The sequence below is a fragment of the Rutilus rutilus genome, assembly GCF_951802725.1.
Source record: "Rutilus rutilus genome assembly, chromosome: 19".
Taxonomy (NCBI): Eukaryota; Metazoa; Chordata; class Actinopteri; order Cypriniformes; family Leuciscidae; genus Rutilus; species Rutilus rutilus.
In genome coordinates, this window is record NC_140232.1 from 28,831,790 (window position 1) to 28,851,677 (window position 19,888).

General features: G+C 37.0%; 1 protein-coding gene across 10 annotated transcripts in view; it reads left to right on the forward strand.

Moving 5' to 3' along the window:
- dab2ipa (DAB2 interacting protein a) overlaps nt 1-19,888 on the forward strand; it is a 106,014-nt gene that overhangs the window by 64,342 nt on the left and 21,784 nt on the right. For 3 of the 10 annotated variants that reach the window (XM_084390072.1, XM_084390075.1, XM_084390073.1), the window contains 3 exons: nt 11,935-12,088; nt 15,516-15,614; nt 15,841-16,395. In XM_084390072.1, the coding sequence (XP_084246198.1) occupies nt 11,935-12,088; nt 15,516-15,614; nt 15,841-16,395 (808 nt within the window). Of the gene's footprint in view, nt 1-4,476; nt 4,797-8,414; nt 9,086-11,653; nt 12,089-15,515; nt 15,615-15,840; nt 16,396-19,888 lie in introns of those variants that run through there. The other 7 variants (XM_084390070.1, XM_084390074.1, XM_084390079.1 and 4 more) reach the window with 6 other exon arrangements.

Sequence of the window (19,888 nt, forward strand, 5' to 3'; positions counted from 1 at the left end):
GCAGGCGAAATTGCTCCAGTTATGAAAGCAGTCAGTCGCTGGGTATAAAAGCTAATCTTACCCTCTAGAGTTGCCATAGTAACAAAGATAAATATTAAGTACGATTCAATAAGCCATTCTGCTTTTCTCGCTTTACATGCACATTAATGAATGCACATCATCTCTAACTCCGAGTGTGTGTACCTTTTGTGGGCTGTTACCTTAAGTGCAGCGTTTCGAATTGACGGATACCGTATGACCCTTTTGCGAGAGTAGGCTTTGTTGCAACTGCATTACACCCTTAACAATGTCAACCTGCACCTCCGTAATTAACACGTTTTGCAGTTATGTTGCCCTAGCGGGATGTTAGCATAGTTACTGGAAAACTAGGTCAATATGATGCGTCATATTTTCAGCCTCTAAGGCAACAAATAATAAAAAAGGGAAATATGGGGGCGGATTTATGGTTCTGCATGTGTTCAGTGGTCTGTAGTTGTAGCTAATGGAGCCGGAAGAGACAGGAGGAGAATGTTAACAACACTGAGGGGAATGTTAGAGGTCACAGACTGAGCTAACAGAGTAAAAGGACTTCCTGCGTTCTGCTACAGTCTGTGGTTAGTTAGAAGAGTAGTTTAGAAAATTAGAAAATTCGTGTTGTAACAAATTTGTTCGACTTTTGATTCTTCTGTGGAACGCAAAATAAAGTATTGGCTGCTTTTCCATAATATTACATTAGAGATGCATGATTAATCAAAATAAAGCTGAAATTGCGATATGGCTTAGAACGATTATCAGACCGCAAAGGCTGCAATTTAATTACATAAATATGTGCGCTGCATGTTTCATAGTGAGGCCTGGCACTGTGTTTTTTTGTTTGTTTGTTTTTTACACAAAAGCAGCTCATGTTCCTGGTTTCCAATGCTGCTTCACATGAATTCACAAGAATTCATCTCTGCATTTGCTCTGAGTTTGGGTCATGTATAGTGTGCATTTGAGAAAGCAACATGCACTCACCATCTTCCCAAAGTGCTTATAAACCGTATAAATATGTGTATTTTTTTTTTCTCAAATACTGTATTTATCATACAGTGAAATATTACAATAGGAATTTTTTTCTTTTGTTTAATATTTTATTTAAAGGTATAGCGGAGGATTTTTTACTTCCGGGTGGATCACCTATACTATTGGTCCTCCTAATTGTCAATCATTCTGGTGAATCAATCAAACTTATTCAAAAAGTGGAGAGGGCGGGTCTTATCTAAAATTCGGAAAGATCCTCCACTATACCTTTAATACTACTACTAATAATAGACTTTATAATATTTTATTATAATTATTATCATAATTACAAAATAAAATAAGAAATGTTACTTGTTATAGTCATATTGGGCATAATTGCACAGCCTTACAAAACAAGAACAGCAAACCTGAAGCTTTTTAAAAACATAAATAAGTAAATCAGAATTAGATTTTTTTTCCCCCATATAGTGCAGCCCTATTGAAAGCGAATGGGCTCCAAAATAACAATGTATAAAAGTAGTCCGTACTCTTTCGCTGTTTTCAAGTCTTCTGAAGATAGCTTTGGGTTTTTTTTTGGTGACATAGATTGGACGCTATCAAGTCGCTTTTCACTAAAAACTGCGTCCTTTCAAATATGGTGCCTTTAGATGTAACGCATCATGTTTGGAATATAGATTGTCTTAGAATACTTTTATAGTGTTTTTTGTCATGTTGGAGCTCTTTTGGAGAACATTTCTCCATTTGTGCTCCATGGAAGAAAGAAAATCATTGGTTTGGAATGACATGAGGATGAGTAAATCATAATAGAAACGTAGATTTTACTTCAACTGTGTGAGTTTTTAACCGTCATGACCCATTTCTATTCACATAACATGCATTCACCAGATCTCCTTTACCGTTTATAATGATAGCTAGCAGAGCGGCTACATGACAGAAATGAGAGGCAGCAAGCCACATCTGCATCATTGCATTCATGATTATTTTCACTCTGTTGACAATCCAAGAGGCCAGTTGGGAAGTCAGGCCCTGTTATTGCAATCTTCATTCTGCTTAAATGCTCCAGGGAGCTTACATTTGAGGAATCCTTTCTGAGGAATACGAATTAATATTAAAAGACTTCCACAACTCCATAAGACAGGTGCGGGACCATTAGGTGAGGCTGCAAGATGACAAGCAATTGCTCTTAGCTGTCTCGCAAACACCTACACACACATGACACTGGAAAATGAATCACAGGCTTGCTGTAGAGGAAAGCTGTGCGTGGTGGAGAATGGCGAGAACATATGTCATTAATTTGTCTGCCGAGTGACTCACGCACATTCGATACATTATTTTAAAGGTTGAGTTTGGAGGAGAGCCGAGCTGGTGATATGAAATACCTCTCTCCCGTGCTGCAGGTCCTCTGTTTTAGTGCGTGAATATTGTGTCGCCCGATGAATTGTATTCCTGAATGTGTCTATAGTCTGCGACCTGCACCCACTAGGCACGGATACTGTCACATCACACTTCTGTCACACTCTGTGGAACAAAGACATGACCTCATTGTTTCGGATCTGAAGGACATGGAACTCACTTTGGTTTCTCTACCTAGAAAAACTTTTTAAAAGCCTTAGCCTTAGAGATGTTCAGCTAAAGAGTGGACCTTAAGTCGCTATAATACAATGCATTGATTAACATGTATTTATGAACATGTTTAATGGATGCAAATCTTTACATCTGAATGGACCTTCAGATGATACAGTCTGTTCTAAAATGGAGTCAATGGAGGGTTGGGGGATGCCCTTTAAAGGTGCAAATATTACAATATGGAGATTTAAATATATCAAAGCTGAATGAACACTGATGAGAATATTGTTTCAGAATAAATTATATTTACAACACACAAAAAAAAAAAAAAAAAAATCCACAAGCAAATTTTTATATATATATATGTATATATATATATATGTATATGTATGTGTATATGTATGAGTATGTGTGTGTATATATATGTATTGATTAGTTTTACATACTAAAGTTGGTTGGCTTAAATTTTTTCAAAATCCTTAAACATCTTTTGTTTATTGCCAGGTATAAAATAGATTTGAATTGCACATTTTCAATGTGGTCTCATTCCTCACTGTATATTGCTAATTAATCTTCTTTTTCCTTTTTTTGTTTTTTTTTGTTTGGATCAGCAATGCCTAAATTCAATCACCATTGTAAGCTCATAACACTAATAGTTTTAAGTGACGTGCTGTAGGCTGTGGTGTGTCAGCCCTCTTCCTCTTCTTGTTGTTCATCAAATTATGGCTTAAACTGCATTTTCTTAATAGAGAGTATTAATCACAAAATTTGTGTGGGTTGAACACTAAGCCCGATAAAATTATCTCATAATTGATCAAATCATGTTCACAACTAATTCATAGATTAATTTCAAATTGTAGCATGTTTTAAACAAAACATTTTAAACTCAATGCAAGACACTACAGGCAAAAAACTTGCACTGGTCAATTGTGAGATGTATGGCTTTGTGACTTTACATGTGTGTGGGAAGTGGGAAGAAAACATCAAAATACACTTTTTTTATGTTTATTTTATTGCACGGTATCTATTTCTGTCTGTAGATTGTAATTACAATACATCTCTTTAAAGGCTGCTTTCTTAAAATGTGTTTTTTTTTCTCATGCACTGAACAAGAAATCTCCACTTTAGCAGCACTTATACACCATTATATTATGAAAGTTTTTACAGGAGTGTTTAGATAATGCATCATTTGCATATTTAGACACATTTCAGAATGCTTGTAATACAAAATAATTTTTTGCTATTCTTAATATAATCAATCAGCTGTAGAAGTTCGGTGATATCTATTATTTTTTAATTTTGCTATTCACCAGGGGTGAATAGTCTCTCCTTAGTCTTGCTGCTAAATGCATTTTTAGCATCTTAAAACAGAGAGCTCATGGTGCATGAGCGAGACAGTTAATATAATGAAACTGACTAAATAGTGAAATATATTGGTATTCGTAGGTGTGTAATTTGCCTGTAAAATGAAGAGAGTAGTTTGATTCTGTTATGTGGGAGTGGGGTCACCACAATTTTAAAACATAAGAAACTTGCAGAGTGTGGACCAAAAAAACTAAACAGCAAACTTGAGAACCCCTGCCCTTACCCTAAGAATGAGCAATACTGCCTGTCTAAAAGCAGGCTATAATTGTTTTAAGCAAACGCTACTCAGGTCAAGGTTTACTGAGCATACATACACCCACCCACGTTCCCAAACAGCCATTAACTTCCAGCAAACATGCATTCTGCATGGCAATATTGTCTTTACTTTTGGATGTTCTGGGACTTTTCCCAGTTCAGGGAAGAAGCCAGTATATCACAAAAGCCAGAGGACAAAGGCCACACACACATACACACACACACACTCACTGAGGGAAGGGGGCAGGGCCAGCTCTCACTGTTCAGCCTGCTTCCGTTGCACACAGCAGCAGTCCAGCCGACACAACGAGAGAGAGAGAGGGAGAGAGGGATCGGCACAGCCCACAGTCTGTCAAAGGATCTGTGGCCCACTTTAAATATGAGTGGGGGGTTTACAGCAGCTCCTCTGTGAGAGTGTGACAGTTAAATCAAGGAGGCCAGAGCGAGAGGAGAGAGGCGGGGTAGTGAGATTGTGTGTGTGAGCCGGCTGTGTGTGTCCGCTGTTCCCAGTGGCTCTGAGCCGCAGCAGAGGTAGCAAAATGGAGCTGTGAGCAGCCTTCCTCATCCTTGTCTTCGTCGCCAGGGGACCGGGGATCTTGACGGCATGCCCGGTGAGTAGTCCATAGAATCCCTGTGGTTCTGACAGGCACGCTGTAGATCCAGATCTTGGCGGATGGAGTGTGCTACGGGAGCGCTGCATTGTGCTTGAATGGCATCTCATTACAGAGCTTCCATGCTGAAAGAATGAAAGAGGGCGAGAGAGAGAGACGAGGGACGAGTCACAGAGCTCCCTCAGCCTTTGTCGGCATTATCAGGGCAGTAATCGATGGTAAACAGCGCGCTGCTGCGGTCAGCTGGGATTGTGGCCGGTAACTGAGGTGTTCAGTCCCTATGAACGGATCATGGGCTTTTGACTCCGTTCTGTCCTTTGTGTGGGAGCAGATGTTGAAAAACACATGCTGGGTGAGGAATACACGCCATACCCTGCGGTCAGGTGGCTGTAGAGGTGCTTGTGGTAATGTTTTTTTCATTTAATGGCACTGTCAGGTTGTGTATTGATATAATGAGATCCGTTATTCCACCCTGTTACTGGGTGGCGACACGTGCTGTTTGGCATCCCAGCATTCTCTATGTTGGATGGGCGAATCTGATGATGTATGTTCGTCGAGATGCTATGGCAGCATATAGATATTTGCAGTTTATTTAGTGATTTAGTGTAGGTGTGTATTTACGAGAGTGTGTTATTGTGAAACTTCTTGGTGCAGACTGAGAATATGTCATGAATCTGTGTAGTATTTATTATACATAATGAGAGTATTTTTTTCGATTACTACAGTGATTAATCCAAACGTTTATTGGCAAACAAATGAATTAATTCAGTCTATAAACATGTTGTCTATACACACACTGCTGGACACATCGTACGTCATTTTTCTCATTAGATATGTACTGTAATTAAATATGTATGCATAGGAATTTGGCATAAAACATTCTGTCTCATTTATTTCATGAAACTGTTTTAGATGCGTTTGTGATCACAAATTAACTTAAAATTGTTTGAAAAGTTAAAAAGCATTGCAACAGTATTTATGGTATAAGCATAGTATGTGTATCACAACCTGATTGGTCAGTTGCAGCATTTGACTGCATAATGACCACTAAACTGTATAACTGACTGTTGTTCAAATTTGCTTTATTCAATTTTGCTTTACTCCGCAGTCTCTATTTTTTTAGTAAAAGAACGATAAATGATAAACATGATAAAAATGTATTAGTATCAGATAAACTGTTGCAAATAATGTAATTTGATATAGATTATTTTACCCATTCAGAATCGCCCTTTTACCACCACAGTTGTTGCAGAAAATGATGCATTTGCTGCTCTAAACCACTGAGGCACTAGAGATGTAGATTTTGTGCATTAAATACATGTAGAATGTGAGCTCACAGATTTGTATTTGTCTGCATTTTATAATGGCTCATCCAATTAAGAGTCAAAACTATAAATACATTTTACGATTTCCTGTACGATATATCCCGTACATAGAAAATGTAAGTTAATAATCAAATGTACAACATTTTTTAAGTAACACTTTAGGTGTATAACCAGATTATGCACTAGAAAAACGTGTTATTCACATTGATTTTTTTTCCATCAGGAAGTGTGAATGTGCAATACTGAGGACAAAATAAATAATCATGTTCTACATGTTCCAGGAGCGAGGTTTGGCACTTTGCATGAATTCAAAGCCATTATCAGAGGTTGTGTAAAGGATTTTTAAGAACCCTCAAAATTCATGACTATTTCATAAACCTTGTCACATAACAGATTAATTCTCACCATGGTTAGTGCAGAAATACCATTCCATTTTAATTGCCTCCCTCTACACAACCATTTTAGAGCTTCAGTAATTTCTGCTTGATCAAAAACCTTGCTGGTTGTGGGTTGGTAAAATTGGGTAGAAATGTAGTAGCTGAAATGTCAAGCAGTGACATGCAGTGTTACTCTAAAAAAAGCCATTAATTACTAGTTAATAACTACAACTTCGACAATGTAATAATTAGATCACTGTACTAATTACTCTCTCCAAAAAAGTATTGCATTACTTATTACTTCTTACTTTATAAATCCCATATCAACCTTGATCAGCTGAACTATAAAAGGATATACTTGAAACTGCTCTTTTAATTTTCAAATAAATTATATAAAATTGCATACATTTTTCTTGACCTGACCAAAGTAATTTAAAGGCAGAAGGTTACAATTACAAAAACATATAGGCTCGTCAAAAACATTAGACGTAAATTTTTTTGTTAAATCGTAAAAATGTTTTTACATAGAATTGTTCTATAGTCTATAAGTATTTAGTGCAATTACATCAAAACTAACTGTAATTAAATTACAGAAAAATTCAAATTAATCCCATACTCTACTTTTAAAAAGTAATTAAATTACTGTAATTAAATAGTAATGCATTACACCCAACACTTGTGACATGTGACAGCGGTGTTATATGATCTATTTTATCCCAAACTATTTAAATTGGTGTAATTATTTTATATTTGTATACATGCATTTTTATGGGCTAAATTCTTGGTGTTGACTTAAAAAAAAAAAAGTCTTGTTATTTGGCATCAAGGATGATGAAGGACAAAAATGTATAGTTCTAAAAATCGTTCTAAATATAAAAGAATAGCAGAGTCTACACCGCAACTATAACGATAATACTACAGAGAAACTATATGTTTTAAAATAAACGTCCAGGACACTTGTTTTGTTTATCTCCAACTTTCTCCCCCAAAAAAACAAACAAAAAAACATTCCATGCCCCAAGAATCACCCAAATACGCTTCTTTGAAAAGAGGCTTTGTGGGTTTTAGGAGTGACCCCATCGATAGTGCTGAGATTATGTAACTATTCATCTGTGAACACAAACACAGCTGTTGAAATGCAGTAATAAGATATGTACCAGGGTATTATAGGATGCTGAATAATTACTTTGTTCATTGAGCTCCCAAATGTTTTTCTGATTATAAAATGAGTGGTTTAGTGGGATTGTTTTTTTTTTTTTTTTTTTACATGAGCTGGCTGATAAGGCTATTTTATTATTTTGTTTTGATGTGTACCTTGTGTATTTATTGCCCTTATGGGATAATGGATAATATGAATACTTTGTCATTGTATACTCCAAGTATGTAGCCAAAAAACATACCACATTTAATTGGGCTTCAGTATGTAAAACAAACAAACAAATAAATAAATAAATAAATACAAATTTTAGCTTTTGAAATCTTAGCTGTTAGAATCCTCATTAATTTAACTTGTTCATTATTTAAGCCTCAAAAATAAGGGTATTGTAAACACCAAATGATACACACATTTATTTGAAATAGAAATATTTTTTATGTTTTTCCCAATTTAATGCATCTTTGCTGAATAAAGGTATTCATTCCTTTCAAAGAAAAAACCTTATTGACCCTAAACTTTTGAAAAGTAGTGCATTTTATGTGCGTGTGACCTTTGGAGGTATAAATGATATTGGAAGTATGGGAAGTTTCCATTAAACAGCACTGTATGCCAGGTTGACTGAGCCATTGTCATTCTCTTAAAAAATCTTGCTTGTATTGCTGGTTTCCTTGGCAGTCGTTTCCTATTTGGAGCAGAGATCTCGAGGGAGGACTGCTTCCTGTTGGGGAGTGTGGGAACCTTCGGAGGCAGGGTACACGGTACACAGTCAACCACAGATATACTGTAGGACACAGACGGCAGGCTGCACTCCACAACATGAATTTAATTACAGCATGCGAGGTCTGCGGAGTCCACAATCTGCTGCTGTCTATCCTTCTCTCCTTCCTTATTATTAGCTCATGAAGACATACTTAAAAAGAAACCTATTTGGAAGTGCTTTTTTAATAATTGGCTGTTTAGTGGCATCATTTTTATAAGGATTTTTAGTGCAGTGAGACAGTGGAGACTTTCAATTGCTGATTGCTTATGGTTTTATAACCTTTAATTATGTAATTCATAATTGAATTATGATTCTTTATATCTTTTTAAAGCTTAATATTTAATGTAAACTCAACAAGAACTGCAGCAACGATCGGAAAATCCCTGCTCTGAAAGCGAGAGCAGTATTTTTTTTAAATAGAAATCCTTGAAAATGGATTTGGGTGTGTTCAAGATGCAACAGATTGTTCCCTAGGGTTCTCGGAGACCAAGGCACTCCCTCGCTCTGAATGCTTTAGGCAGAGCGCTGTACAGTGAACACGGTTTCCCAGCCTTGGCGTCTGATATCTTGCAGAAAAATCAAGAATAATCACTGCACTGGCTCGCTTCTCTTGCAGCCTCTGGACTTGTTTTGTTTTGCTCTGGGACCATGCTGAATCAGAATAGTAAAAAGTAAGTTTGGGAAATGTTTCTTCTTCCTGTTTCTATAATCTTGATGGCTGCGGTTCTAGTGAAAATGATTGTTACTAACACGGGGGTTTGCTGGGATTAACAGATTAGCTGGAATGTTGGACTGTAACCTGCAATAGAGTTTGTTGTTTCATTTTCATGCCGTGCCAAATAGTTTTCTTTATTTTGTAATGGGCTCTCGGAACGGAGTTATTTTTGTTGTTGTCTGAATACCTTGCGGTTATTTTGATTTTTGATCACGATGTAGATATAAAGCTGAATAAAGCAATACAGTATCAGTTCCCAAAATAAATTCCATATTCAGTCCGGTCCAAATATGAGGTTCTAATATGTTTGTGTGTGTGTGTGGTTCAGGTATTTCCTACGTTGTTGGGCATTTTTTGGTCTCCATGAGGAAAACATCCCAATGACGTTTTTTTTTTTTTTTTAAATGTAAAAATGCAGAATGTTTTCTGTGAGGGTTGTGTGTAGGGTTAGGTTTAGTAATTTCCTTTTTTAAATCCAGGGTTAGGGTTAGGAATCCATTATTGAATCCATTGTGCAAACAGTGTATACAAACATCCTTTTGTTTTCTTAAAAGAAGCGCAAACAACCCGACAAGAGATTTTCTGTCATTGTTCACTTGTTCTCTCTTTGAATGTTAAGCCGATAAGAAAACAAAGATTTTTAATATAATGAAGCAATTTCTTTTTTCAAACTCGACTTGTGTAAATCACTGCTCCACAGGCCATTTCCCATGAGTCATCACTAGCTCTCTCTGATTAGAAGAGCCCATGCATGGTCAAATAGAACAAGTTTGTGCCCATGCAGCTGTCTACTTGACCTTTGCATTATTTAATGGTGTGAATGCCTACTAATAGATGATTTTCAGTGATTAATGTTCCAGAAAGAACATTTTGATAACAATCCTACTTTCTTGTTCGGAGCTGCCTGTGGCTTAGCAGTTTACACAAAAGCATTCATTGGAGTGTGCTGGTCATGTAGATGATGCAAGTTTGAGGCTTGCAACATTTAACAATCCGTCCGTCCATTATTTCCTGTGCTATAGTCGCTTAAAATAAATATACAATAATTTTTTCATTTGTATATTAAATAATGATAGGGTCTATAGAAATTTCTCTTGTTATGAAGCACATATTTTTCCAGCCTTGTTGCACTTATCGGTCATTCTGTCAATGCATAAAAGTAGGTTTCCTTGTCATTTTAGTCAGTGTTTGGAGCAAACATATGTTCGCCTCGGGTCATTTGTGGATTTGCTGACACCACTGGCAAGAGTCGCTAGAGGGACATTACATTAGTTTTAATATCAGCCTACAGTCCGCAGTGTGTCATTCGTCAAACTTTTAAAAGCACACAGGACCAGAGAAGCACTTGCTTGACTTATCTATTACATGTCAGGAAAAATGAACAGAGGAACAGGAAGATAATCTGGTCATCTTCCTGTGAGATTTGACTGAGATGAGTTTTTTAGTCCTTGACTGATGCTCTGTACATTCTTCAGAAAAAAAAAAAAAAATCCATATTTCTTGTTATTTTACACCCTGTTCTGACTGTCAGGGACCATGATAGCAAAATGGGCCTTTTTTTGAGATTTTTCCAAGGGAGTTTTTACTTGTTTTACAATTTCATAACTTATAATTTGATCTGCCATCTTTGATTTCTGTTGGCAGCAGTGTCTCTGAGGCTGTGTAATTCCATCATCTGTTATCTTAACTCATTATCTAAGTACTCATTTGAAAAAAAACATTTTCCTCCTTTCTGGGCTCTACTGAACCGTAATTGGCAGGACTGGCAGGATTAAAAAAAAAATCCAAGCACATTTGACCAATTTCAAACCACATCAATCTTAATAACTACTATTAATTTTGTATTTAATCATTTATAAGTGATATATAATTGTTAAGGAAGGCTGGAAGTGAAAAACACCTTATATTCAGGTGTGCATAATTATTAAGCAGGTTTTCTTTTACAGGTAAAATGAGCCAAAAAAGAGATTTTACTCGCACTGAAAAGTCAGAAATTATGAAATGCTCATGAGAAGGATGGAATACTAATGCAATACTAGAAATGGCTAAATTAAGGCGTGACCATCAATGGACAGCAAAACGCTCATTGGTTTAGCAGAGTCATACAAAAACAGGCCAAGAAGAAAAGAAAATGAGAAATTAAGGTGAAGGATTAGGTGTGAGTCTCTCACAGCAACTCTCACAGACAGCAGACTTCATTTGCTCCATTTGCTCTCTCTCCTAATCTCATTATTGTCTAAAAGAAACAATTAAGACATTTTCTTTCCTAAGGAAACATGGAGAAGACAAGTCACACTTCCAGTAAACACTTCCTTTTCACCTTTTAATTTGTGTATGTGTGCTACTTCCTTTTTAATTTTTGTGGCAGTATTAGTCAACTCATCATGCCCTCGGTGGTTTCGTTCAAACATTTCCATCCGAGTGAAGGTCAGCCACCTGGAGGGCAAATTTTGTTTTCCATTTCCTATGTGAGAGACACCTCACTTCCAATTAAGTGACGCTACTTTTTGATGGCTCATTACAGCTTGCTGAAAATGGCTCATGGCCTCATCATTTCCCAGGCTGCCGCCCCTCGGATCTTCGTCAGATACTGTATGCCGTGACGAGGCCTGGAAGCTTTGGCTTTTGTGTGCGATGCAGCAGAACCGCTGAGCAGTGAGAAGTCAGCAGCTCCTGCTGTGCTCACTAGTTTCAGTTCACATTGCATCTCACTTCTAATAAACTACAAATGCCTGTTTGACTCTATTGGATGCTTGTAAGAAACCTTGATGCATGTGTTCCTCTCTTCCTGTTTCGCTCCAGTAGATCCCATCTGATGCCGAGGCTGAAGGAATCGCGGTCTCACGAATCGTTGCTCAGCCCCAGCAGTGCAGTAGAAGCTCTAGATCTTAGCATGGAGGAGGAAGTGCTCATCAAACCTGTGCACAGCAGCATCCTGGGACAGGATTTCTGCTTTGAGGTGAGTCGGCTGATCTCACTGCCCTGTTGAAGCCACAGCTCTGTATTAATTCCGAAAAGGACTTTTAATGTCCGACAAGTCTCAAAATAGCACGCAGCAAAGGCCCATTAAAACTTCATCAAGGCCATTAGCGGAGATCAAATAGTTAGCTGAAAATAGCAGCGCTATCTAGCTGCTCCACAGTTAAATCATTGGGTGGCCACGGGTCAAGTTACTGGATGATTTTCACGTGCACTACAGGGAAGCCTCACTTAAACCAGATGCTTATACAATTACAAGGTCACAGGGTGGAGACACAGAAAACTATGATCTGGTATGTGCATGCAGTTTTTTTTAAAGGAATAGTAACTCACCTCAAAATAAATAAATACTTTTTTCTTTTTTTTATGTAATATTTGAAATGTTTAAAATTAAATTAAATAAAATGTACATTTTTATAATATTTTATAATATTTTTTAGTATAGTTTCTTTCTGGAACACAAAAAGAGAGATTTTTAAAGAATGTTCATGCTGCTCCACGGGCTGCTCTAAAAAGCACACAAAAATACCTTCAAAGCTTCTTTGTAACAGCTACATTGAAACAACAAGCTAATCATAATCTGAAGCAGTAAACTATAGTCATGCTACTGTTTTAGATTAAAAATAGCTAAATACTGTACTTTAAAATTGCTTAAGGAGCAATATGTTTTGCACTTTGCATTTTTTTTCGGAGCCAATGTAAATAAATCTAGATTCAAATTCAAAGAGACAAGATAGTCTATGCATGACCTGATGTTTTATTCTTATCCAAAACGAGGTGATGTGAACATTATGGAACACTCTCATGCAATGTCTGTTTCATAACCAGCAGCCACATCACCCTGTAGCCCAAGACTGGTTTCCCACTGAAGTAGCAGGGTTGAGCCTGGTTAGTACCTGGATGGGAGACTCCTGGGAAAACTAGGTTGCTGCTGGAGGAGGTGTTATTGAGGCCAGCAGGGGGCGCTCACCCCGTGGTCTGTGTGGGTCCTAACGCCCCAGTATAATGACGGGGACACTATACTGTAACAAGCACCGTCATTCGGATGAGACATTCAACCGAGGTCCTGACTCTCTGTGGTCATTAAAAATCCCAAGATGTCCTTCGAAAGAGTAGGGGTGTAACCCTGGCATCCTGGCCAAATCTGCCCATTGGCCTCTGTCCATCATGGCCTCCTAATAATCCTTATACCAATAAGCTGGTGTGTGGTGGGAGTTCTGGCGCACTCTCTCGCAGAAAGTCCAAAATGGAGTCATAGAAGTAATAACTCGTGATGTTCCAGGAAATCTCTAATATGGACAAGGCATCCATCTATCACTGTAGCTGAATAAAAAGCAGGAACATTTTGACTTATAAAACCTAAAAACAATAAACGCACACTTGCGACAATATATGGTTTATGTTTGTTTCTCATAACAATAAAGTATGTTTAATGCAGTGCTAATCGACATAGCCTTTATTACAGTATAGCAACTATATACTACAAATAATTGGTTATTGCTCAGCACTGTATTTGATTCCTTAGCCAATTAAAAGTAAGAGATAGGAAAAAAGAAAACCAGTCAGTTAGACAAAAGTCCAAAAACTGGTATTACACTTGACATTTCTGTCCCCCTCACTTCGCCCCTGGTGACCGTAAACTTGAATCAGGCGTCTGCATGCAGATCTTAAGACCAGAAGGGCCTTCCTGTCTCTTTGCATCCCCTGCCCAATAGGGTGCGAAAGAGCCTGTCCCAGCTGTCTGAACATCTCCTCTCATTCTCTCTCTGCTCACTAGCGGTGAGTTTCAAGAGGCCAGTTCACATGGAGTTGATGACTGTTACACTGCACCAGACGCCAGCTGGAAAGAATGAGACACTGACAGTTAGTAGGAGTTCTGCAGGGGTCAGCCAGAGGTCCATTATGGACTATGCTGTTTGCTCTATTTATTCAGTCATTCAGTTATTCAGAATTGGACTACAATTCAATATATCACAAAAAAGTCTTAAATGTTAGTATTTTTCTACTAGACATTACATTTTAAGGTGAGGTCTTAAATCTGATCGAAAAATACAGGTATGTGCTTTTAGGCTGTGTAGCACCAAGCCTTTGGTAGCAGCCTACCCAGTTCGCAACTTGAATATTAGTTGTTGTTTTTTTTACGTAGTACGTCACAGTGCGCGCTTCACCATGAGTCAGGGAGGGGGAGTCGCTTGGGAGAAAAGAGTGGGCAAATTCGAGCAAAATGACAGTGCGAATTTACCGGTTTCGGAGATGCTTGGCAACAACTAATGACAGCGATGAAGCCAAGCAATTTATGCTGCAAGACGTTAATTAGGTACTATGGGAATGAAGGCAAATTAAGAATTATTTAGATTTTTAGAATACTTTCCTTAAATTTGTTGCTGTGTGCATTGTCTCAAAGAGGTAAAAAAAAAGTCTTAAAAGTCTTACGTTTGATTTAAAATTAAATGTGCAGCAACTCCATTTACATAAAAGCTGTTTTTGAGCAGTTACTTAATTTAAATATTGCAGTTACTTATTTTTTATTTACATTTATTTTTATTGATTTACAATTACTTATTTAAAAATATAATATAGATATTACTTAATTTTGCCCATATTATTATTATTATTTTTTTTTAAATGTTTTATTATTTTTATTTTTATTTTAATTACCTTTTAAAATATTTATTTCAAATATAATCCAAAACTAAATATTACTTTATTTCGCAATAAATAATTGTTTTTAGTTTTTTTTATTATATTCAACAATTATTTCTTATTTCTAGTATAATTTAAATTAATATATTGCTAAAATATTACTTAATTTTTACCTTTTTGAATATTAATGAATTTTATTAACTTTTTATTTAATATTTATTACTTAATTTTTTGTGATTACTTATTTTAAACATTTATTTCAAATAAAATTTAAATGCATATTTAAATACAAAAGGAGTCAGGCACAGATAGCACCCGGTTAAATTGGATGGGTTTTCAATTAATTATTAATTTTTGGCTGAAATACAGCATGTAAAAGCATTGCAACTGTTTAGTGAATTCACCCCTCTGTATTTAAACGTACTTTTGTAGTCACCTGGATGGTGCGACTGTGAACAGATGGTCTTTTCAGATTGAATTTTTGATATAAAAATTATATTTGTATTGTATCACTTTTCTCTGATATCACATGTGATCCTGCAAATGCATTTGATTTAAGTGCATTTCTGTCTGATTAGGCTATTTGATAGTTTTATTCTTTCTTCAAATGTAATTGTTCTCCACCCCTGGGAAACGCTTCATTGTTTGAGTGCTGTAGATCTCTCTGCTCATGTCTACCATCTGCCTGATCTGCATTACATTCCTTTCTAGCTCACTTCATGCACTTATCTGCAAATTGTAACAATTGTAATCTGTAATTGCAGGTAACTACTTCAACAGGAAGCAAATGCTTCTCATGTCGATCGGCTGCCGAGAGAGACAAATGGATGGAGAATTTGAGACGTGCTGTGCATCCCAACAAGGTAAACTGGATGATTCATCTGAATCCTGTGTAATTCTAGACGAGATGAGGTTTAAGCCAGTCAGCATGTTACTTTTTCATATATCCTGTCTCACATATTGACTGTTTCTGATCGACTTCTATGCATTAACCCGGCTTAACTTTTTAAAGTACACACGGGGGTTATCTTTCTTCAGCTTGCAGAGGTCGATGTAACATGCAGTGTTTTCTTTTTTCATATTCCACAGGATAACACCCGTCGGGTGGAAAACATGCTGAAATGTTGGATTATCGAAGCCAAGGACTTGCCGGCAAAGAAAAAATACTTCTGTGAACTTTGTCTGGATGACACATTATACGCACGGACTACCTGCAAACTCAAAACGGACAACGTTTTCTGGGGCGAACACTTTGAGTTCAACAACCTGCCCTCAGTCAAGAGTATCACCGTGCATCTTTACAAGGAAACAGACAAAAAGAAAAAGAAGGACAAAAATAATTACGTGGGCCTGGTCAATATCCCCATGGCGGCGGTCACCGGGCGACAGTTTGTGGAGAAATGGTATTCCGTGAGCACGCCGAATCCCAACAAAGGAAAGAGTCCGGGACCTATGGTCCGAATGAAATCCCGATATCAGAGCATGAGCATCCTTCCCATGGAGCTGTACAAGGAGTTTGCAGAGTATATTACTAACAATTACATGCTGATGTGCTCAGTGCTGGAGCCAGCTTTAAGTGTGAAGAACAAAGAAGAGATGGCTTGTGCACTTGTCCATATCTTACAAAGCACAGGCAAGGCCAAGGTAAGACAATTGCGTTGTATGCTTCTATGTCTCTTTAAAGTCAACTTGAAATCAAAATTAACCCCCATTTACTTTATGAATGCACATTCCTGCTCTTAATGGTGCCCATTATTTCAAAGAAAACTGATTCCGTCAAGACCACTATCGTCAAAGATGATTGACAATTCATACAGTTTGAATTGGTATGTTTTAAGGCTGCACAATATATCAAAATTATCGAAATAGCGCAAATGTATATATATATATATATATATATATATATATATCGATATGCATATCGCAACAGCTTGCAATAACTGGGGTCATGAAAAAAAGACAAAGAGAAAATCATTCACTGCTCTTGGCTAAATAACTTTTGTAGCTTTAATAAGAATCAGTATATATTTAATTCATACAGTGAAAACTAAGCAGTGTTTTATTTTTACATTTGATTATTCAGTTTCTGTTGTTAAATAACCCTAATGTAGGCCTACCTGAAACCCTAAACCCCGTGGTTTACACTGATGTTAAAATAACACTTCGTATGCTACAGTAAAACACTGCTGTTCACTTTCAGAAGTTGTAGTGATGTTTTCTTGTCACAAACAGATTGTGAAACACGTATGTAATTTTAAATATATTTTAAGGATAATTTAAGATTATTTTACACACTTTATCGTATCGCATATCGAATATCGCATTAAGTAGTTATCGCATTTTTTTTCAATATCGTGCAGCTCTAGTATGGTTCTGTTCTGACCTGGGCAAGAACGCCCTGCCCATTCATGCAGCCTAGCATGGATAAGAGCATGGAGAACAGCGATAACCCCCCTTTGGGTAAAAGAACTGAACCAACATAAATGTTTTGCAGATATCTTTAATATTCATTAATTTAACATACAACATAATTCAAGAAAAGTTAGTCTGATTCGAAGAATATCCAAAGGCCAAGTCCTGACTGGACGAGAGGAGCTGGGGATGGAGGAGGGTAATTAGCTCCTGAGCAACGTGATAAAGCTGCTGATAATACTGAATGGGCTTTATATATAGGGATGTTGTGATAGGTGTGGTATTCCTATACAGTAGGTAGACGAGTCATCTGATGCGAGCTTGACTGACGTGACCTGCCAGAACTGACGCTACTCTTGATTTTCATGTTGACTTGATTCTAGGAAGATTATTTAATTATAGTCTCTGACGGATACGGTTTGCTGGCAAGCGAACGAGAGGGTGACATGACGTCGAGATAAAAGACTCAACAATCATTGTGCTATATTGAGTTCAATAGTTGTATGTTATTTTGGATGTTGTCTTAGATGTGTCTTGAAAGAATTATTTCTTTTTTTTTTTTTTTTAAAACTGAAGCATTTGAACAGCTGTGAGTGTTACTAAAATAAAAAAAAACAGCACAGGACGTTCTAGGCTTTACTCTAAACGCCACCAAATGTCCAACTGCGAAAAACGTAATTGACAGAGAAGAATAATAGAGACGTGGCCCGTTTTCCCTCATTTAATCACGGGAGTGCTGAGCGCTATGATTGCCCTCATTAACTTGAGTACGAACAGCTCTGATACTCGCCATAAATCAGCTGACATCACACACAAAAGCCCACCGTCTGACGCTTTGTCACTCATCTGTCATTATTGATCAAATGCTGCGAGAAAAGAGTTGTTTTGCGATTGCTTTTTTGCTGCAGCACTCTGACGCCAATCCGAGGCATTGTTGCATCATAATGGACCCGCACAACAATGTGCCGTCCAGTTCTCTAGAATATGCGATCGCATTATTGTTGAGCGTCACTCTGGGCTTATTTGGGATTTGAGTCTGTGCAATGTAATAATACAACCCCGAAGCACAATGTGTCTTGTGTTTAGATGTGCTCGAACGAGAATCACCCTACTTTTTGGTGTTTATGTTCCAGGTTGTGTTGAATGAAAAATTGATTCTGTCCTTTTCAGCAGCCCTAATCTGTTGCTTTTTCAACATATTTTCATCAAATCGCACAATTCAAGCTCTTTAGTGCCAGCTTTTGCAGAACACTTATGTAATTTTTCAGACAATCAACAAAGTGGCTGGTCTGTCATTACAGCAGAACTTTAAGTCAATAAGGCCACAGTCTTTCATTATGAAGCAGTTGATTGGTCAGGGACTGCATTGTCTCTCATTATACAAGGCCAGAGCTGGTCAGCCAGTGCATTGTCTTTCATTAGCTGAAGCCTGGTTACTGTAAATAGTGCATTGACTTACTCCCTAGATTCCACAGCTTCCTGTCTTTGTCTGCAGGTCTGCATGAATTTAATAATGAATACTAATTAGCCTGATTATGTACTGATAGCAGATGATTGAAATAATATCTACCCTGTATGGGGCATCTCGTTTTAAAATTGAATTGTAGAATTATGAGCTCTCTCGTAATAAGACATTTACCTTTATTGATCTAATAAGCGGTCATTAAATTTGTAAAGTGGTTTTGAAAAGCCAGTGCATTTCAGTTTTACTTTGTTAATGTATCAAACATATTTTGATGCTCTTAACTCTAACTCTAAATGGTAAATATTTAAATGTCCATATACAGTATGTATTTAGTATAAAATGCATACAATAGTGTGTCTGTGTTATATACTGAATATATACTGTATAGACATTTGAAGCATTACTGATATAAATTACATATGTATTTACATCTGTTCAGGAGCTTTATTAAAAACGTAACGGGCATTGAATAAATATAACATATCCAATGTTTATATATATGTTAATTTTTATCAAGCTCGTTTATTTAAATTCAGTAATTTCACTTAAATGGCAATGAAAATTACCTATTAATTGTCATTTAAGTGAAATTACTGAACTTAAATATACGAGCTTGATAAAAATGATCATTCTATAAGACAATTTCAGATGGCACTTAGAGGCTTTTGCATCTGAACCCTCATATATATATATATATATATATATATATATATATATATATATATATATATATATATATATACTGTGTAAGGGTGTTAGCCGGAGGGGGGAGATTCACGATTCTAACCCCACATAAAGAGCCAATGTGTCCGCTCAGGGTTTGTCCCGAGGGAAATTCCAAGTGTCAGGCCTCATGCTAATCAGCTTTTATTAATTCAGCCATTTGTTTAAGGGCCAAACAGGTTCATGTGATCACGCACAGTGAAGAATTGAGCTGTAATGGTGCAAGTCTGAAAGATTATTTATCAGCAGGGCTGTGTACTAGGGAGGCAGGGCCTGTGGGACAGGGGTCATTACTGGATCGCACCTGAGGGTGAACGGACTCTCAAGAGCACACACTGCCATTTTAACAAGCCACTGCTTACTTATTCATGCCTGCCCCAAACCGCTGTAAGCGTGAAGCTTAAACAGAATGTTAACAACCCTTCCTCAGGCTATTGGACAGCAGGAAATGTGTGAAACATGGATCATATACATACCATAAGTATCATAATGAGTGTATGGCCTATGTGAATACACAGCATTTTAAGATGGCCACAG